This window comes from Periplaneta americana, chromosome 13, assembly GCF_040183065.1.
Source record: "Periplaneta americana isolate PAMFEO1 chromosome 13, P.americana_PAMFEO1_priV1, whole genome shotgun sequence".
Lineage (NCBI taxonomy): Eukaryota > Metazoa > Arthropoda > Insecta > Blattodea > Blattidae > Periplaneta > Periplaneta americana.
This window is the reverse complement of record NC_091129.1, coordinates 6,177,143-6,197,370: the sequence shown is the minus strand read 5'-3', so window position 1 is coordinate 6,197,370 and position 20,228 is coordinate 6,177,143. Positions and strand designations below refer to the sequence as shown.

Below are 20,228 nucleotides of genomic sequence, written 5' to 3'. Positions count from 1 at the left end.
AGAAAGGGGGGGGATCACGTGACAGTTAATTACTTCACGAGGCCCTTTTATTTAAGTTATTTTAAACACTTGTATAATATTACGTAAACGTCCAATTCCTAACAGAAATTAATGTTTTCAGAAAAGAGCTAAGATAGCCCAGCTACTAGACTTAACAAAGGGGCGAACAGAAGCAGGTGGGGAAAACCGGGATGCGACGTAGGCAAACGGACGACAGTACCTGTGCGAAAATATGATTCAATATTGAAAGCTCTTTCGTCACTGGAAAACGCTAACATATTTCTGGAACGTACTATACTCGCTAACTCAGTACTGCTTACGCGCCCTCGGCTCTGTGTCGTGAACGGTTGGAAGTTTACTAGTAGAAGGGGTGGGAGTGAAGTACATTAAAAAACTCAGGTACAATAAAAATTGAAGTAAAAATAAAATGATGTCCCTGTACTTCCATAATTTTTTTTCATGAATTTTTAACCATTAATGTGTTTTGTTACATTTGGAACCAGAACTGAAAACTGTCCTCCTGTAGCACTTTACAACGAAGAACATCCCGAAGCAGGCGATGTTAAATATTTAGGTATGCATTTAGATCGCTAATTAACATGGCGTAAACATATTGAAACTAAAGAATTAAATTTTAAAACAAAAAAAATCTATTGGTTATTGGGACCTAAATCAAAACTGTCATTAGAAAATAAACTTCTTGTTTATAAAGTCATACTGAAACCAATCTGGACATACGGCATCCAACTGTGAGGACTGCTAGCAACTCAAACACTGAAATACTGCAGAGGTATCAGTCAAAACTTTACGTTCCATTGTCACTGCACCATGGTATGTCCGTAATGATGTCATTCATCATGATCTTAACATTTCAACTGTAAAAGAAGAAAGCTCTAAGTTCAGCAAAAACTACCTGCACCGAATAAATCAACATCCCAATCATCAGGCATTAAATTTGCTGGATAATAGTCAAACAATAAGAAGACTTAAAAGGACCAATGCTCTTGACCTTCCATTCATTTTTACTACAGCTATTTGAAACATTGTTATTTTTCTTTTGGAGTGTTGTCATGGGATAACATCTCCACTCATGTCATATTCTTTTATAATATTTACTTATTGTGTATTGTAGACAGATTGTAAATGTGGCAAGTGTTAAAAAAAATGTGTTTTAAAATTTAGTTTCATAAAAACATTGTTCAATTTCTCATTGCTCAATCTATTGACTTAATTTTATAAATTATGTATGAGGGAATTACAATGCGTTAATTAATTGCAGGCTACATAATTTTAAGTTCATTTATAGAAAATAGCCGTTGTATTATTGCTTACATCACAGTAAGTGAGAAAATATGTCCATGCTTCCGAGATGCAACAGTTTGAGACGAATGGCAGCGAACACAATTTTCCATTCACTTTTGAAATTCCCTTTATCAACCGGTACCAATGATATTTCTCAAAGAAAGGAGAAGGGTAGTGAATCAATAGGTTAATTTAACTCCAAAAGTACTAAAAATTATTAGAGTTACTAGGAATTAGATATGTTTGTCATAATAGAATAGTTAAATTAGCTAGAATTACAAAGGAAAATACACGCTAAACTATAATTATATGAATGTAATTAAATTATTATAAAAAAACAAAGAAGAAATCGGGTAAAGTACATGCTAAACTATAGGCTAATTATATAAAAATAATTAATTTATTATTAAAAAACAAAGAATAAATCGGGTAACATAGGGTATTTGAACTTGAAATTTTATAATGACTATTCCACTCTTACTAAGTCATACTACTTTTGACCAATAAAACGGTACGAAAGGACGTATTTCAACCAATCATGGCTGCTTATCGCACAATTTTATCGCGTCCCTAGCATTTATTTAATCTTATCGCGTCCCTAGCATTTGTTTCTCTGTTTGCCAACATTTGAAATATATAAAATTACAAACCACTCCAGTCGATGCACAGCAGTTTCAAATATGACTCGCATTGGCATTCAAGAACAAGAATTAATAAAAATCACTGATCATACCTATGCATCTTCTGAAATCCGATTTACAAATAAATGAAGAGCACCATTCGGAAATCCTGAATAAGTTGAATACACCATGTAGGCCTAAATCAACGAGTTCCACTTCTATTACGCACACGTCCAATATAACATCAACTGAACCACCAACCACATTCAAATTTGAAAATTGTACATTCAATAATTATTCCTTTTAAAATTATTCATTCGGAAATCCTGAATAAGTTGAATACACCATGTAGGCCTAACAACGAGCTCCACTTCTATTGCGCACACGTCCAATATAACATCAATTGAACTACCTACCACATTCAAATTTGAAAATTGTACATTCAATAATTATTCCTTTTAAAATTATTCATATTTATTTTTTATGTCATCGTCGTTAATTAAAACTTTTCTAACACTTGTATATATTAGTTAGGTTATGTTATAGCTTCTGCTATATGATATTATGGATAGTCACGTATCAGAGATTGTTTAATATTAAGATTTATTGAAAATCATCTGTCAAGTGACGTTGATTACAGAGATCCGGATAATTGAAGTGGAATGTTGCATTTTAATAAAAATGAAATTGAATCAACAAAGCCTTCTTGACTAGTAACATTGCCATCGTGTATAATAGATCGAGAACTTCTCGACGAGAAGGCATTGCTCACTACTGCCATCTAGCATGCATCTAGCGTAATATTTGTAATGTTGAGATGGTACAATAATACATTTGAAAACAGTTGTATTTTCGTAAGTCAATTAATATTTTATTGTATTGGAGTACTTCGTTACTTCTAATCTTTATATACTTTCTTCTAATCGTGTAATAGTCAATTAAATCCCACTCGCGTTTTGATTTTCTCTAGATAAATCAAAACGTCTAGTGAGATTACTTTTGATAAACTGAAAGAAGGTATAGCCAAAATGAAAGATTTATACACTGTTCAGAACTTGTTTATTGTGCGTCTTTTGTTAATTTAAGAACTATCGTCCTCCGTTTCTTTTAATTCGACAAGTCTTTCATCCTTTTTTCATTTATCCATGTATTATACTGTGCTTAGATAAATGAAAAAAGAATGAAAGACTTGGAGAATTAAAAGAACCAGAGAGCAATACCACAATCAACTATATACAGTCGCGAAGCTTGAGGTGTTTTTTTGCAAATCTCGTGATAAAGCGCTCCAAGCGGTTAGCAACTAGAAACAATAGACTGTCCATGGTCGACTTTGGACTGTGTCGTATTTCTGTCGAGTGCTAGCTCGTTACGTATTTCACATTGATGCTTGTGAAATGTTCGTTATTGGTTTTAATGAAAATGTTAATGGCTAAAATATAATAATTGGAATAATAATATGGTGCAAGGAGGAGACGTTTGTAGTGATATAAATTGTAGCAACAGTAAGACAAAGAGGCCAGAGTTATCCTTTTTCCGATTTCCGAAAGATTCAGAAAGGTTCCTCGTTTTCCACAAGAATGCTGTACAGAAACAAAACTGTTAATTTGAAGTTCTTTGTGACTGTTAGAATACATTATATCTTGAATTTCACAATGAAATGTTTCAGTCTAACCGAAAGGACATTAGATACCGGTTAAAGTTCTGTCACTTAGGCTGCTAAATTTCCAGAGAAATAAAGGTTAGGTCTACTTTTTTTTCAGAGGATATATTTTTAATTGTAGCTATTAATTTTGTTATTATTTTTATGTGTTATTTTACTAAAGACGTAGAAAAAAATTAAGTTTATTTTAATGAAATTTATTGATCACGTTTTATTTTCAATTCTGGTGGGACTACCCTAGTTACAAAATTCGATCACTGTTAATCTTCTGGTCTTTTAATCTCTTCATACAGGAAATAACATATGCAGGAGAGCGCATGGTTTTTAAACTGGCGTTATAACGGTAATATTATCTATCTACTTCGTTCCAATAGATGAGGCAATAGTAAGCACATTCCTTTCACGGTTGATCTCCTGGTTGGAGAGAAGTAATAATCAGTTGCTGTTTTTCCTCCTATTCAAGCGTTAGTGTTTTTGTGAATGCCGATGTAGTTTATTACAATAACCTTAAATTAGGGACTAGGATCTTTTGTAAAAGTGATATACAGTTTTTAAGTTATATTAGAGAATTAATTTTTTTACTTTTTTATATCCTAATTATAATGTAGTCTAATTATTCAATTCTGAGTCCTATAGTGAAATAATTTTAAGAGAGCTGTGTTTGTTATAGAAGTGATATACAGTAACATTTTTAAGTTGTGATAGTGAATAACTTTTTTATACATTTATTTTGTTTTGTGATTATACTGAAAATGGAAATATTTATTATTTCGTTCTGTAATTGCTGAAAATGGGAAAGTGGGAGAAGTATACCAAATCGTTTAATAGGCAGTGGTTAAATGGCACTTCATTCTCAAACTGGCTTCAGGATGTGAAAGACGACAGCAATGAAGCAGATTGTAAAGTTTATGAAGTTCAAATTAGTGCTCATAAAGGAGACTTGAAAAAAAAAACATTCCGATTCAATTAAACATATATATTCCGCGAAATATCAATTTGCCATTTATTTTAAGCTACTTTTTCTGAATTTTGGCTACTTTTCCAGCGAGCTTTCGCTACTTTTAGTTATACCAATCTGGCAACCATGTATACAGATATCTGATTTTGATATCTCGATCAATAAATGGACTGCAACAGGAACTTTACTGCTTGCAGAATTAATACAGAGAAGACCAAGACAATTACTTTTGTGCGAGATCGTGCGTATTTGCTTGTTTTCCGCACAGAACCAGTACGCGGTAAGTGTGAAATACCACATTCAGTATTCCCAACGTAACACACATAACAATTTCCCTCTTCTTACCGCTTAAGCGCAACATTCATTTTACTGCTTTAGGCTTTTAACATATTATTTTTAGAGACGTTTAACATAGTAATAATTATAAATTGGAAACTTACCACTGCAATTTCACCTAAATTGCAATGTTAATAGTTGTTTTTAAATATTTGCAAAAATTAAGTAAAGTCTACTACTCCACGAAACTTATTGCATTCCTGATACAAGTAACATTAAGGAAGCCGTGAAAAAATCAACAAGATTCCAGATGCCGATGTTATTACTGCAATATGTTATATAAATAATATTGTTAAAATATTAAAATGAAAAATAAATCATTACATAACCTTACCGTTTGTTTTAAGTTCGCATTTATAGACTGGGGGAAAAAAAGGCAGACGTATATCACGGCCTGCTGGAGTATAGTAAACACAGAAAACATTTTACAGCAACAATGTTGAAGAAATATATTTTGGTATTCCGAAGTTGACGTCATTAAACAGAAACCAACATGGAGATTTCATTGCAACTAATTAGAAATTCGTCTTTCAGGTATGTAATAAACGATCTTCGCACAAAATAATGTACGATACACGAGCGGTATGTTTGTTTTCATGTTCTCGGAAATTAAAAAAGCTCAACTACGTTTCGCTTTTTCAATCTTTTCCTCGACCATGAAAACGTCAACGTACCGCTCTTGTAACGTATATTACTATTAAAAACGGATCTGTATATAGCAGGGATGAGACATGGACTTACGACGGGCACATACTGGAAAATGTGAAACATTTCATATATTTAGGGGTTACTTTATCAATGAACAGGAGATGGACTAAGCATTTTGACATAACGAAACGCAAGTGCGGGATAAAGAGTGCGGAGGTATTGAAATTGATCACTAGTGGCCATATTCATAGACATTCTTAGCGCGGGCTTCACGGTGGATGTTCAGCGAACTAACGTTTTTCGTATTCATAAACCAGTGTTAGCGATGTGATGTGATATGAATCCTGTACAAGTAATCAGTCGATAGCCGGGGCTAGTTTAGCACGCTCGTAGCGTGGGCTAGCGAAATGTCTATGAATAGCACCTTAACCCTTTCTAACCCAAATTAAATTTACAAGTAATCCATGTTGAAACAAATAGCTGTATTAGGACCAATTCAGTGACCAAGTTACGGGAGTGGCAAGATTTGAAACAAAACTATAATGATGAAAATGTATTGAAATAGAAGTTATCCAGCAAAATTTACCTCCATATGTAACACACAAGTATATAAATGCTATAAAGTTAATTATTGTCATATGGTATCTATAGGTAAGAAAGGGTTAAAGTGCCAGATATTCCTGCAGTAACATTGGAGCTAGTATTATCTTTTTGTACGTTTTGTCATTGAAAGAGTAGGAATTGGTAAAAACCTTTCCTATGAAAGTTGTTTGTTTTGAAGAGCTCTATCAAATGGTACCTTATTTGACCCGGACTCCCATTTGAAATTTTAAAGTGATACGCCGCTGACCCTACTTCCTGTTAGACCTGATTAATGAAACCAAGCTCAAGTGAAAGTTCACATGTGGTTTAGTAATACATATTTTTGTCTCGAAAATTTTAATGCACTAGATTCCGAAATAAATTACTTACGTGTGGTCTGAATCACCTATTGCATTTTCGTACGTTTTCTCATTGAAAGAATAGGAATTAATAAAAACGTTTCCTATGAAAGTTGTTTGTTTTGAAGAGCTCTATCAAATGGTACCTGATTTGACCCGGACTCCCATTTGAAATTGTAAAGTGATACGCCGCTGACCCTACTTCCTGTTAGACCTGATTAATGAAACCAAGCTCAAGTGAAAGTTCACATGTGGTTTAGTAATACATATTTTTGTCTCGAAAATTTTAATGTACTAGATTCCGAAATAAATGACTTAAGTTTGGTCCGAATCACCCATTGCATTTTCGTACGTTTTCTCATTGAAAGAATAGGAATTAATAAAAACGTTTCCTATGAAAGTTGTTTGTTTTGAAGAGCTCTATCAAATGATACCTGATTTGACCCGGACTCCCATTTGAAATTTTAAAGTGATACGCCGCTGACCCTACTTCCTGTTAGACCTGATTAATGAAACCAAGCTCAAGTGAAAGTTCACATGTGGTTTAGTAATACATATTTTTGTCTCGAAAATTTTAATGTACTAGATTCCGAAATAAATGACTTAAGTTTGGTCCGAATCACCCATTGCATTTTCGTACGTTTTCTCATTGAAAGAATATGAATTAATAAAAACGTTTCCTATGAAAGTTTTTTGTTTTGAAGAGCTCTATCAAATGGTACCCTATTTGACCCATACTCCCATTTGAAATTTTAAAGTGATACGCCACTGACCCTACTTCCTTTTAGAGCTGGATGATGAAATCAAGCTCAAGTGAAAGTTCACATGTGGTTTAGTAATAAATATTTTTTTTTCTCGAAAGTTTTAATGCACTAGTTTCCGAAATAAATGACTGTTTCGGGTGGTCTGGATCACCCTGTATATTCCAAATCATATTTGTCATCTGCAAAGAATAGCATAATTATATTGCTAAAATTTACTAACAGACGCATTCCTTCACAATTTTTGTTTCCATTTCTGTAAAGTCTGTCTTAAATATTCCTATAAACAACACATCGGATAAGCAAGACACAACATAGACCAACTAACACTAGGTAAAGTGTAAATTATAATACAACTAATAAAATAATGAAAAATAACAGACACGAACTTACATTACTTGAGGGATCTTTCGCACTAATTTCCTTGTTGTATACGAAAGACCACTAATTTTGGCTCGAAAATCTTAATGCACTACTTTCCGAATTAAATGACAGTTACGGGTATTCTGAATCACCCTTTATAGAGAATTATTCCATTAAAAATTAGATTTTGAAAAATTGTAACATAGACCGATATTCGGCCCAACGCTTCATTTACAAAACTGATTAATATTAATACATAATAATTTCAAGGGAAAAATTGTTCCGGGGCCGGGTATCGATCCCGGGACCTCTGGTTGAACTTACCAGCGCTCTACCAGCTGAGCTACCCAGGAACTCCACCCGACATCGTCTCAACTTTTCCCTTTATATCCACACAACTCGCGTGGGCTGACGAAACGCCAGAGACCCACATCGAGTGCACACAATCTCTGTGTGACTTGGAATTGTGGTTTTCTGTTAACGTACGCAGTGACGTATATATTATACAAATCTGGTCTTTCAGGTAAAGTTCCCTGTAAAGCAGAGGTCCCGGGATCGATACCCGGCCCCGGAACAATTTTGCCCTTGAAATTATTCAAATCTGCTTTACAGGGAGCTTTACCTGAAAGACTAGATTTGAAGAAAACATAAGTATATTAAATGCTTTGATATTATTTTCTGTTGTACTCACACTTTTTCTGCTATCTTCTTGAACCAAGCAGCAAATGGGTCTCTGTTACCGAACACTTCCGGTATCTTCCCTCTAATAGAGAAATACATATCCAGAGAAGATTTTGTTACTTCCATCCTTCCTTTGCATTGAATGAACATACGTAGCAAACGTTTCTCGTCTGAAAAAAAAAAAAAAAAAAAAACATATTTACTGATGTAAACAAATTCATCACAACGTAATAGGTTCTAAATTTAACAAAATTACATACATTTAATGTAATTTTTATTTTTTCAAATAAATACCTAAGCGGCGAACTAGAACTTTCCTATAGGCCTTACTAACTATTCGAATGTATGTAATTCCAAAAGCCAAATTTTCGCAATGCTGATTTATCCGAATATAGTGCTTCCCGAAACAAATTATTTTCCTAATTGTTTCTCAGAGATGTAACGGATTTAGTACTCAAACCTCTGTCCACAAAAGTGTAGCTTCCAAGATCGTGGGTGGATGCCCACAGGGACATGTATCATCCATTTTATTCAGGCATTCACTAGATTTTTTTACTGTTGCTCCAAGATATTTCAACTTTTCCACCTTTTCAAGGGATAAATTTCCGGTTTTTATATTTCCATTTTGTAATACTTTTCTATGTTCTGGTCACGAGACATAATCATATACTTTGTCTTTTCGGGATTTACTTCCAAACCTATGTCCTTACTTGCCTCCAGTACAATTCCCGTGTTTTCCCTAATCGTTTGTGGATTTTCTCCTTACATATTCACGTCATCCGCATAGACAAGCAGCTGATGTAACCCGTTCAATTCCAAACCTCCTCTGTTATCCTGGACTTACATAAAGGCATATTCTAGAGCAAAGTTAAAAAGTGAAGGTCATAGTGCATCTCCTTGCTTCAGCCCTGGTATGTTAATTGATGCCCATAGGAACAAGCGCGCTCTTTAGAGCTCAGGAGAGCCTGAGCGCTTTACAGCGGAAAGGAAAGAGACAGACGAAAGAGGTGGTATATTAGGCTTGGTCGAGCTATATTCAGGGATGGTCAGCACTGATTCAATAGATAAAGAGAAGAGAACTTATTAAAACTGTATCCATGGTAATTTTTAGATTTGCCTGAGAAGTATAAGTGCATTATAAGAATGTAAGTTTTAATTTTAATGCTCATTTTTCACAAGTTTGATTTTTTTTATTCAAAAGAAATATTTTCTCAACCTTTCGCATAGAAAAGTGAAATTTTCAGATATTGGCCTATTTATTTTCGTAGTAGCCTTACAGAATGTTTTCGTAAATCTAATATACCGTAGGTATATACGTATTACTGAAGATAGTGTATTGAAAATTTTGAAAATATTCGCATGGAAATTGTTTGTAAGGAAATGAATTAACAAAGCAACTACTGTTACATCATAAGCAATAGATACGTGCCCATGTGTTGTAAAAATGTCAGCTCTATAGCTTCAGCAGATGTCGAGAAAATAATTTAATATTCTGATGATAGGAAGTTGCTCACAAATATCACCTTAAAAGCATAATGCGATAAGAGTTTTGTTATGTAATATTAGTTACACTTAAAACAGATACAGAACCTAGGTAACTTTGCTTTGTAATGTATTATTGTTTTGATTAGTTTATTGATTACTTTTTTAAGACTAAAGATATCATCAATATTAATTCCAACTTATCATGTCATACTCAATCTCTTTCTTTAGAATACCACTTTCATTATGAATGATGTGTTTCATCCACTTAATACAGTATAATATTATACTACTATGGAATTTAAGTGAATATTCCTTCTTAACTCTCTATTATGTTATTAAGATTAAAACACAAGTGCAATATTAAGAAATCAGTGTTGGTACTTTTGTTTTACAGACAATATAGATAATATTAAACAGAAAGGAGCCATATAAAAATAACGACATAATATTTCACGTTCCGTTTGAAGTTTGTGCACCACTGTTTTCTTATTCCAACAGGTTGCTTATTCATATACACAACCCTTCCTCTTTCCATACTTTGCGCTTGCTGCCCGCGCACGACGTCAAGGTCAGAAAAATGCGCTTGCTTTGACATCACTGCTTCAGCTCGCAGTGAATTGGAAAAGCATCAGATAGAAACTGACCTATACGGACTCTGCTGTATGTTTCACTGAGACACATTTTAATTAATCGAACTAGTTTCTTGGGAATACCAAATTCAATAAGAATATTATATAAAACTTCTCTCTTAACCGAGTCATACGCCTTTTTGAAATCCATGAATAACTGATGTACTGTAGCCTTATACTCCCAATTTTCTCAAATATCTGTCGAATAAAAAAAATCTGATGAACAGTCGATATATTACGACTAAAACCGCCCTTCATTGCTACTAATTGTAATAAAATATGTAAGTGTTATACTTGAGAAGGTCTATGTTGGCAGAGCTACCTGATATCTTGGGAAGGGTCAGGGAGGGTGAGTTGAACTAATCCTATGACACAAACACTTGTATAACAGCACTTCCTCTTTCTTTCGTCCCTCTCCCTCATCAGCACATCTGGAAAGGTTGTCAGTGGTGGATGTTATACCAACTATGCGTTAGCGACATTTTTCAGTGTAATTTGAGAAGGTGCCTATAATCATTTTATAATTATTAAAATGTTAGAAGTGTTGTGCTTTATATTAGGCCTACTTGTCCTAGTGTTCGTGATTCTTGGTTTAGGAATAAGAGGAAAGAAACTGCAGTCTGACGCCAGGGATATAGTGTGCAATGTACATAAGTTTTTCGCAGAGGAGTATGATGCCTTGAAAGTCGGAAATCCTACAATAAGCGTAGTCGAAGTAGCGAAGCGAACTGCTGCTGCATGTGGAGTATCTGAACGCACTGTTTACCGTATTCTAATTGAAAAGAGAGAAGCAGATGAATCAGAATGAAAAGTGTCAACTCCGGGCAAAATGTGGCCGCAAAGAACTCCCACGAAAACCAATACAGACTCGTTCACTGCGGCCGCCATCAAGAGGCAGATTTACTCCTTGTATAAAGCTGATTTCATTCCGAGTGTGGAAGATATTCGTGATGCTCTCGATAAGTCTGGGTTATTTTCTGGCAGCAAATGGTCGGTATGGGAATTACAAAAAAACTTAATTTCCGTTACGCTAAGAATAACTTCGGATGGAAGCTTCTGCTAGAGAAACCCAACATAGTTGCTAAGCGATTCCATTTCATAAGGAGGATGCGCGACTTAAGAATAACCGGCCGCCCTATCGTTTACCTAGCCGAAACATGGATAAACATTAATTACACGAAGAGCAAAATTTGGGGTATGTGACGATAGTGAACGTGCCCTTAGGAAAAGGGGGACTATTTATTATTGTGCGTGCTGGATCTTCCTCTGAATTTATACCAGGAGCCTATCACAGTTTTAAGTCAAAATCTACCAACGATCCCTATGAGGAAATGAACGCCGTTAATTCCAAACATTGGTTCGAAAACAACCTCCTTGCGAACATTCCACAAAACAGCATTATAGTAATGGACAACGCCTCTTACCATTCTGTACAGTTAAATAAAGCTCCCACTTCTGCATCTTCTAAATCAGACATGCAGTCTTGGTTACGTCAGAACAACATAGAGTATGACCCAAAGGCGACAAAAATCGTACTGTACGATATAATAAAATTAAATGGTAAGGTACGAACTGGATACCTTAGCTCAAAGTGAACCATACCGGCATACCGTAGTACGACTGCCATCATACCACTGCAACTTTAGTGTCATTGAGTTCATCTGGGCACAAGTGAAAAATGATGCCGCTAAACACAATGTATCTTTCAAATCCAGTGAAGTTCTAAAATTAGTTAAGAAGCGTTGTCCAAGATCACGCCAGAGAATTGGAAAAATGCGTGTGAACATGTTAAAAGGGACGAGAATTTTTATTGGGAAAGGGATGGAATGATTGACAAGGCGGTGGATCGTTTCGTAATAAGTTTGGACTCTGATAGTGACAACATGAAAGTAGAAGAATCCGCCACAGCATATACAGATAATTTCATGGAGGGTTTCTGTCTCTTGCCACCATCCCCCCCGCAGAAGACCGGTCAGCCACGGAGTGAGTGAGAGGTAAGAACTATATCTTTCTCTGTCTAAATTTCTCTGCCAACTAAAGAATTCTATACTATAAACAGTTATTACATCAGGTTTGAATTAAATACTAACGGTCTTATTAATAAAAACTCTATATACAGACGTTTAACTGTCTTATACTTATACAATGAGTAGCTCGTTTATAAGTCGTGTGTAAATTCCTTACTAATAATCACTACATACGTCGTGTATAACAGTATAACTGTTACACGGCTACGTCATAGTTACGTCATTACTTCGATACGAATGGTAATAGAATATCTGAGGTTCTCTACTGCAACCGGTAGAGCGCTCTAGTGTGCCGTGTTAATCGATAGTACAACTGGCTCTGATCGATTACTACACTATATTTTGGTCACAGAGTACAAGCTGCAGCAATAATATTCTACTTATTCTGTGCTCTTTGGTTTGTTCTTCTTTGGTTACTAGGCAACCATCATCATAAAATGACAGTCGATACGAACAGCTGTTAAAGGGGCGGCCATTTTTTCTCTATATACAACGCTTAAACAAGGGGTTTCGTGTATATAACTACTGCAAAGCAATTCCCATTGTATAGTTACAGACTGTTTATACATCCGTCGCTTATGCATGGTTTATTAGTAACGTTTTCTGTCTCAACGATGCATAAGTCTCGTATAAAAACTATACACGGTTTATTAGTAAGACTGTAAATCTATAATTGTGTTTCAGTCATTGTTTATGATTGACTCAATTTTCTGTTATTCTTTATGTTACAAGAAAACTTCATATTTGCAAACAATTTCGTATCAAATACTTGATACATTCCGTCTTTTACATCAAAACTTGACACATTCATATTTCACTGTGTTATTATGTTAAAGCATATGAGGAAGTTATGAACTTATTTTCCTCAACGTGATCTTATTAACTAATTTGTTCGTTTTGATGGTAAACAATTCAAGAATTGTAGTTCGGTGAAAGTATTTTAAGATTTTTCTTGATGACAGATGTACTTATGAACTTTTGGGACTCACCGCGTCAATTATGAAAATTATGTACGATTAATAGCACAGCTCTGTTCTTTAATAATAATAATAATAATAGTAATAATAATAATAATAATGATAATAATAATAATAATAATAATAATAATAATAATAATAATAGGCTTAATCATAATAAAGGAGAAGATGATAGTGATGATGATTGTGATTAAGTATGAATCTAAACTGAAAAGTTTTTCTTACATACTAGAAGCTAAACTAAAATTGAAACCTACCGTCAAAGAAGGGAAGATGAGGCTGCATTCTCAACCATTCTCTGAGCTTCTTTATGCTTTCCTTCAAGGACTCCTCATTTATCTCGTACTCTGAGTACATTATTTCCAGTAATTTTGAGGGTATCAAATCGACAACCATGGCGAATTTTTAAGTATTGCTCCTGAAATCTATGAAAGGAAGTACAGAATGAATCATTATGACAGTATATTTGCATATACAGCGCGTTTAAAAAATCACGCATGTTTTTTGCTACAGCTAAATGGAAATGTTTTTCGAAAAACGCTCAGACACGTCAAACAGTACATTTTAAAACATACTTTTTCACAAAAAACGAACCATTCTTGATATCATTGTTGTACGACTTATGTCTTCATCGGAAACATTTTTAAATGGACCTTGTATTTTTCTGCATACCATCTGAAAGATTTTATTATTCTGCATGATTACACAAGCTTTCAATTGTTTTATACAATATACATTGCTATGGTAACAAAGTAAATAGCTAAGAAAAATTTGCTACAGAAGCAAATGTTCTGTATTAATTAAATGTTCAAAATGTTGCCCATTTACGATCTGACAACGTGAAAGACGCAGAACAAATTCCTGCTTAATATTTTAAATGACTGCTGGTGGTAATTTTCTACACTCTACTCCACTCCACTCCAATACTCTCCACTTCACTCCATTCCGCTACACTCCACTCCAATACACTCCACTTCACTCACTCCACTCTACTCCAATACACTTCACTTCACTTCTCTCAACTTCACTCCACTCCACTTCACCGCACTCCAATACACTCCACTTCGCTACACTCCACTTCACTCCACTCCAATACTCTCCACTTCACTCCACTCCAATACTCTCCACTTCACTGCACTCCAATACTCTCCACTTCACTCCACTCCAATACTCTCCACTTCACTCCACTTCACTGCACTCCAATACTCTCCACTTCACTCCACTTAACTGCACTCCAATACTCTCCACTTCACTCCACTTCACTCCACTCCAATACTCTCCACTTCACTGCACTCCAATACTCTCCACTTCATTCCACGCCAATACTCTCCACTTCACCCCACTTCACTGCACTCCAATACTCTCCACTTCACTCCACCCCAATACTCTCCATTTCACTCCACTCCAATACTCACCACTTCACTCCACTCCAATACTCTCCACTTCACTCCACTCCACTACACTCCACTTCACTGCACTTCAATACTCTCCACTTCACTCCACCCCAATACTCTCCACTTCACTCCACTCCAATACTCTCCACTCCAATACTCTCCTCTTCACTCCACTCCAATACTCTCCACTTCACTCCACTCCAATACTCTCCACTTCACTCCACTCCACTACTCTCCACTTCACTCCACTCCAATACTCTCCACTTCACTCCACTCCAATACTCTCCACTTCACTCCACTCCACTACTCACCACTTCACTCCACTCCACTACTCTCCACTTCACTCCACTCCACTACTCTCCACTCCAATACTCTCCACTTCACTCCACTCCACTCCAATACTCTCCACTTCACTCCACTCCAATACTCTCCACTTCACTCCACTCCAATACTGTCCACTTCACTCCCCTCCAATACTCTCCACTTCACTCCACTCCACTACTCTCCACTTCACTCTACTCCAATACTCTCCACTTCACTCCACTCCAATACTCTCCACTTCACTCCACTCCAATACTCTCCACTTCACTCCACTCCAATACTCTCCACTTCACTCCACTCCACTACTCTCCACTTCACTCCACTCCAATACACTCCACTTCACTCAACTCCAATACTCTCCACTTCACTCCAATACTCTCCACTTCACTCCAATACTCTCCACTTCACTCCACTACACTACACTCCACTTCACTGCACTTCAATACTCTCCACTTCACTCCAATACTCTCCACTTCACTCCACTCCAGTACTCTCCACTTCACTCCACTCCAATACTGTCCACTTCACTCCCCTCCAATACTCTCCACTTCACTCCACTCCACTACTCTCCACTTCACTCTACTCCAATACACTCCACTTCACTCAACTCCAATACTCTCCACTTCACTCCAATACTCTCCACTTCACTCCAATACTCTCCACTTCACTCCACTACACTACACTCCACTTCATTGCACTTCAATACTCTCCCCTTCACTCCAATACTCTCCACTTCACTCCACTCCAATACTCTCCACTTCACTCCACTCCAATACTGTCCACTTCACTCCCCTCCAATACTCTCCACTTCACTCCACTCCACTACTCTCCACTTCACTCTACTCCAATACTCTCCACTTCACTACACTCCAATACTCTCCACTTCACTCAACACTCCAATACTCTCCACTTCACTCCACTCCACTACTCTCCACTTCACTCCACTCCAATACACTCCACTTCACTCAACTCCAATACTCTCCACTTCACTCCAATACTCTCCACTTCACTCCAATACTCTCCACTTCACTCCAATACTCTCCACTTCACTCCACTACACTACACTCCACTTCACTGCACTTCAATACTCTCCACTTCACTCCAATACTCTCCACTTCACTCCACTCCAGTACTCTCCACTTCACTCCACTACTCTCCACTTCACTCCACTCCAATACTCTCCACTTCACTCCACTCCAATACTGTCCACTTCACTCCACTCCAATACACACTTCACAAAAACTAACCATTCTCGATATCATTGTTTTGCGACTTCTGACGTCATCGGAAACATTTTTAAATTGACCCTGAATTTTTCTGTATACCATCTGAAAGATTTTATTATTCTGCAAATTTAACAAGATTTTAGTCTATACTTATTTTATGAAATGTTAAGTATAGACTCAAATCTTGTGAAGAAACTTGTAGTACAAACATTTTTGGGGTCACTACCAAAAACAGAACTATCACGACATCCATCAAACTTAATCATGATTGCTACTACCAGAACGACCAAAAGCAAACTTTTTTCATAAAATGTCATAATGGTTAAAGTGCAATAATTATGACGTTTTTATAGTGAATGTGTATGTTTAGTCGATAATCCGAACACTGGTTGCAACCAATAAGGCATCACTCTTGAGGAAGTACGCTATAAGATAATGGGGTATGGTGGCCAATAATAGTGTATATAGAAGTTATTTCAGTTTACTGTTCAACATTTATGATTTCCTTGATGAAATACTTATATTTTATTTTTTAAGTAAAGCTTCTTTAGACAAAATTCTGTGATGAATGGTTTAAGAGGGCATTGCATACGTTGCTATGATATCGCATAAATAAAATTATTGATGTTTTTTAGGTATTTCAAAAATTTACACAAATTAATGTCTTTAAATAAAGAGAGTGGAGTTACTTCTATAAGTTCGTCTTCTATGTAGGCCTAATTTTGTGATGCTATAGAGTCGAAACCATAACAAATCACATAGAAAGATGCTCAAGGCAATGTGCAGATCCAGAAACAAAATTGTCTTCCTCACAGTTCCATCTCAAATCTACAATGGACTGTTTTCGTGGTAGACTAGGATACTGTTTGGTTGTGAATGGTTCTCATTTTCGGATCTGTATCAAGTTTGGTTAGTCACAGTGTTATGTTCAGGTTTATAGTTTACTCAACATGATTTTATATACTTATATGCGTAAAATTTGAAGTCCACGAAACAAGCTTAATAAATACTTAAGAGACAACGAGAGATTGGGTCAAGTTTCTACGGATTCGTACGTAAAATTTAATGAAAATTTGGAATATGTAAATTTTAATTTATTTATTTAGTTAGTTAACCTGGTAGAGATATAGCCATCAGGCCTTCTCTTCCCCTCTACCAGGGGATTACAACTACAATATTAAGAATACAATTACAATTATAATTATAATTAATATTAAATTTGTAGATACAATAAAAATCAAAGTACTAAAAGATTAACTGATTAATAAAAGCTAGACAGTTTATTGTGAAAGTTAAGAAGAGAGATGCATTTCTTTTATTGATTAAGTACAAATTAAACCTACTCTACGCAGTAAGAAAATGCTTAATAAGCTTGCTTTTGAACGCTACTAAATTCCGACAGTCTCTGATGTCACTGGGTAGGGTATTCCACAAGCGCGAGAGCGAGATTGTGTATGATGATGAATACGATGATGTCTTATGTGTTGGTATGGCTAGTATGCGGCTATTTTGCGTGCGTGTGAAGAGATTATGATATGATGACAGGCAACTGAAACGGGAGGCAAGGTAGGTAGGTGTAGAGGTGTGAAGGACTTGGAAAAGGAGAACAAGAGAATGAAAATTTCTACGTTCGTTAAGCCGTAGCCAGTTTAGAGTTTGGAAGGACGGGGTAATGTGGTCAGCGCGACGGACATCGCAGACGAAGCGAACACAGGAATTATGAACACGTTGTAATTTTTGCGACTGGTTGACATTGAGGTCAGTCAGTAGAAAATCACAATAATCGAAGTGGGGCATTACTAGTGTTTCCACTAGTATAGGGTACCAAGTAAAAAAAATTAGTATTACAGTATATTAAAATATTTTTTCAACTCGATCAAAACTCGATTAATCTATTACTACCTCTCATTGCAGAAACAATACCCATATTGCTACATATGTATTGTAATGATTAATATTATTTAATTTTCTTCTCCATTGTATTTATATTATCTAACTTCATCTTTGTTTTTCTAATTTTTTTCTACTTGCTTAACTGTTTATTCATTTTGTTTATTTTGTTATACTTTATATGACGAATATGATTTGTTTCTGCCAAACAAGAAGTTAATGAAACTATTGCCAAAGGGAAAGTAATATATCTGCAATGCTTGGGAAAATTGACATGTCAGTTTCCAAATAATAATTTAATGTAAAATTTCAATAAAACAATTAAATATTAATAAATCAAAATCTAAAAAAATTAAATTTTAATAAACTTAAAATGATAGTTACGATAAAACCAACATCACACAAAAATAACAAAAATTATAAAAATATATTAGACAAATCTTTTTTGATAATTTATTGACAACTTACACTTCTTTATGTCGATTTGATTTTTTTCTCTATGAATTATTGTAATGGGAGGAATACCTATGTATTTTTTTTTTCCAAGCGAACACATGTTCCGTAAGTTGTCAATAAATTATCAAAAAAGGTTTGTGGAAACTGACTTGTGTCACTTTTCCCGACCACAGGCCTATATACTTACTCACAAATGGCTTTTAGAGAACCGCCCTCACATAACCCCGCCATCGGTTCCCTATCCTGAGCAAGATTAATCCAGTCTCTATCATCATATCCCACCTCTCTCAAATCCATTTTAATATTATCCTCCTATCTACGTCTCGGCCTCTCCAAAGGTCTTTTTCCCTCCGGCTCCCCAACTAACACTCTATATGCATTTCTTGATTCGCCATACGTGCTACATGCCCTGCCCATTTAAAACGTCTGGATTTAATTATGTTAGGTGAAGAATACAATGCGTGCAGTTTTGCGTTGTGTAACTTTCTCCATTGTAATATATATATATATATATATATATATATATATATATATATATATATATAATTTTAGTAGGTTATTTTACGATGTTTTATCAACATCTTAGGTTATTTAGTATCTGAATGAGATGAAGGTGATAATTATACACTGGATGCGGGATGACTTATCGTTGAATGTAGGTGCACATTTACTATATGTTAAATTTTTTTCATTCATACCATTGGCTCAACAGGTTTAAAGCATAAACAGACGACGTCAACATGCTACTGTATCTCCGTACAGTCAGAAGGAAAAGAAAAATAACGTATTGTAGTATATACCTTGCAAGGTTCAGTCCTCGTCATCATTGATGCAATTACCAGAGTTGCAGTAAACGACGATATGAGGTGTATAGTTCCAAAACCCGACATTTGCTTTCTAAGTGGTTTAGAGAAAAAGCCAAAAAACTGTCTGCAGTATTTCCAGTGTTAAGATGTGCAGGAAATTTTTATAATAGTCTTTAATAGTAAAGCTGAGGATAAAATTACATATTTGAACTAAAAGTATGTATTTTTGTAAGAGTTACTAGATTATTAAATTTGGACATGTCGTGTTTTGGAACTAACTATTGCATATGTCGGATTTTGGAACTAACATTAAAATATATACGGTATCGAATTATGGAACTAACAATACAATTTATGTCGGATTTTGGACATTCTAATAACATTATTTCCCATAAATAATCCACATTTTATACTACAAAGCTATTTTTTTAAATTGGTTTATTTTACGACGCTGTATCAACATCTCAGGTCATTTAGCGTCTGAATGATATGAAGATGATAATGCCGGTGAAGTGAATCCGGGGTCCAACACCGAAAGTTACCCAGCATTTGCTCGTATTGGGTTGAGAGAAAACTCCGGAAAAAAACCTCAACCAGGTAACTTGCCCCGACCGGGATTCGAACCCGGGCCACCTGGTTTCGCAGCCAGACGCGCTGACCGTTACTCCACAGGTGTGGACTTTTATAGGTAGGTAGTGGATGCGGGATGAGTTATCGTTGAATTTAGGTGCACATTTACTACATGTT

General features: G+C 35.5%; 1 protein-coding gene across 4 annotated transcripts in view; it reads right to left on the bottom strand.

Annotated features, from left to right (window-relative positions):
- LOC138711709 (alpha-tocopherol transfer protein-like) overlaps window positions 1–20,228 on the bottom strand; it is a 98,614-nt gene that overhangs the window by 26,260 nt on the left and 52,126 nt on the right. For 2 of the 4 annotated variants that reach the window (XM_069842859.1, XM_069842861.1), the window contains exons 2-3: window positions 13,646–13,813; window positions 8,281–8,440 (exon numbers count right to left, since the gene is read on the bottom strand). In XM_069842859.1, the coding sequence (XP_069698960.1) occupies window positions 8,281–8,440; window positions 13,646–13,784 (299 nt within the window). In that variant the 5' untranslated portion in view covers window positions 13,785–13,813. The remainder of the gene's footprint in view (window positions 1–8,280; window positions 8,441–13,645; window positions 13,814–20,228) is intronic. The other 2 variants (XM_069842860.1, XM_069842862.1) reach the window with 1 other exon arrangement.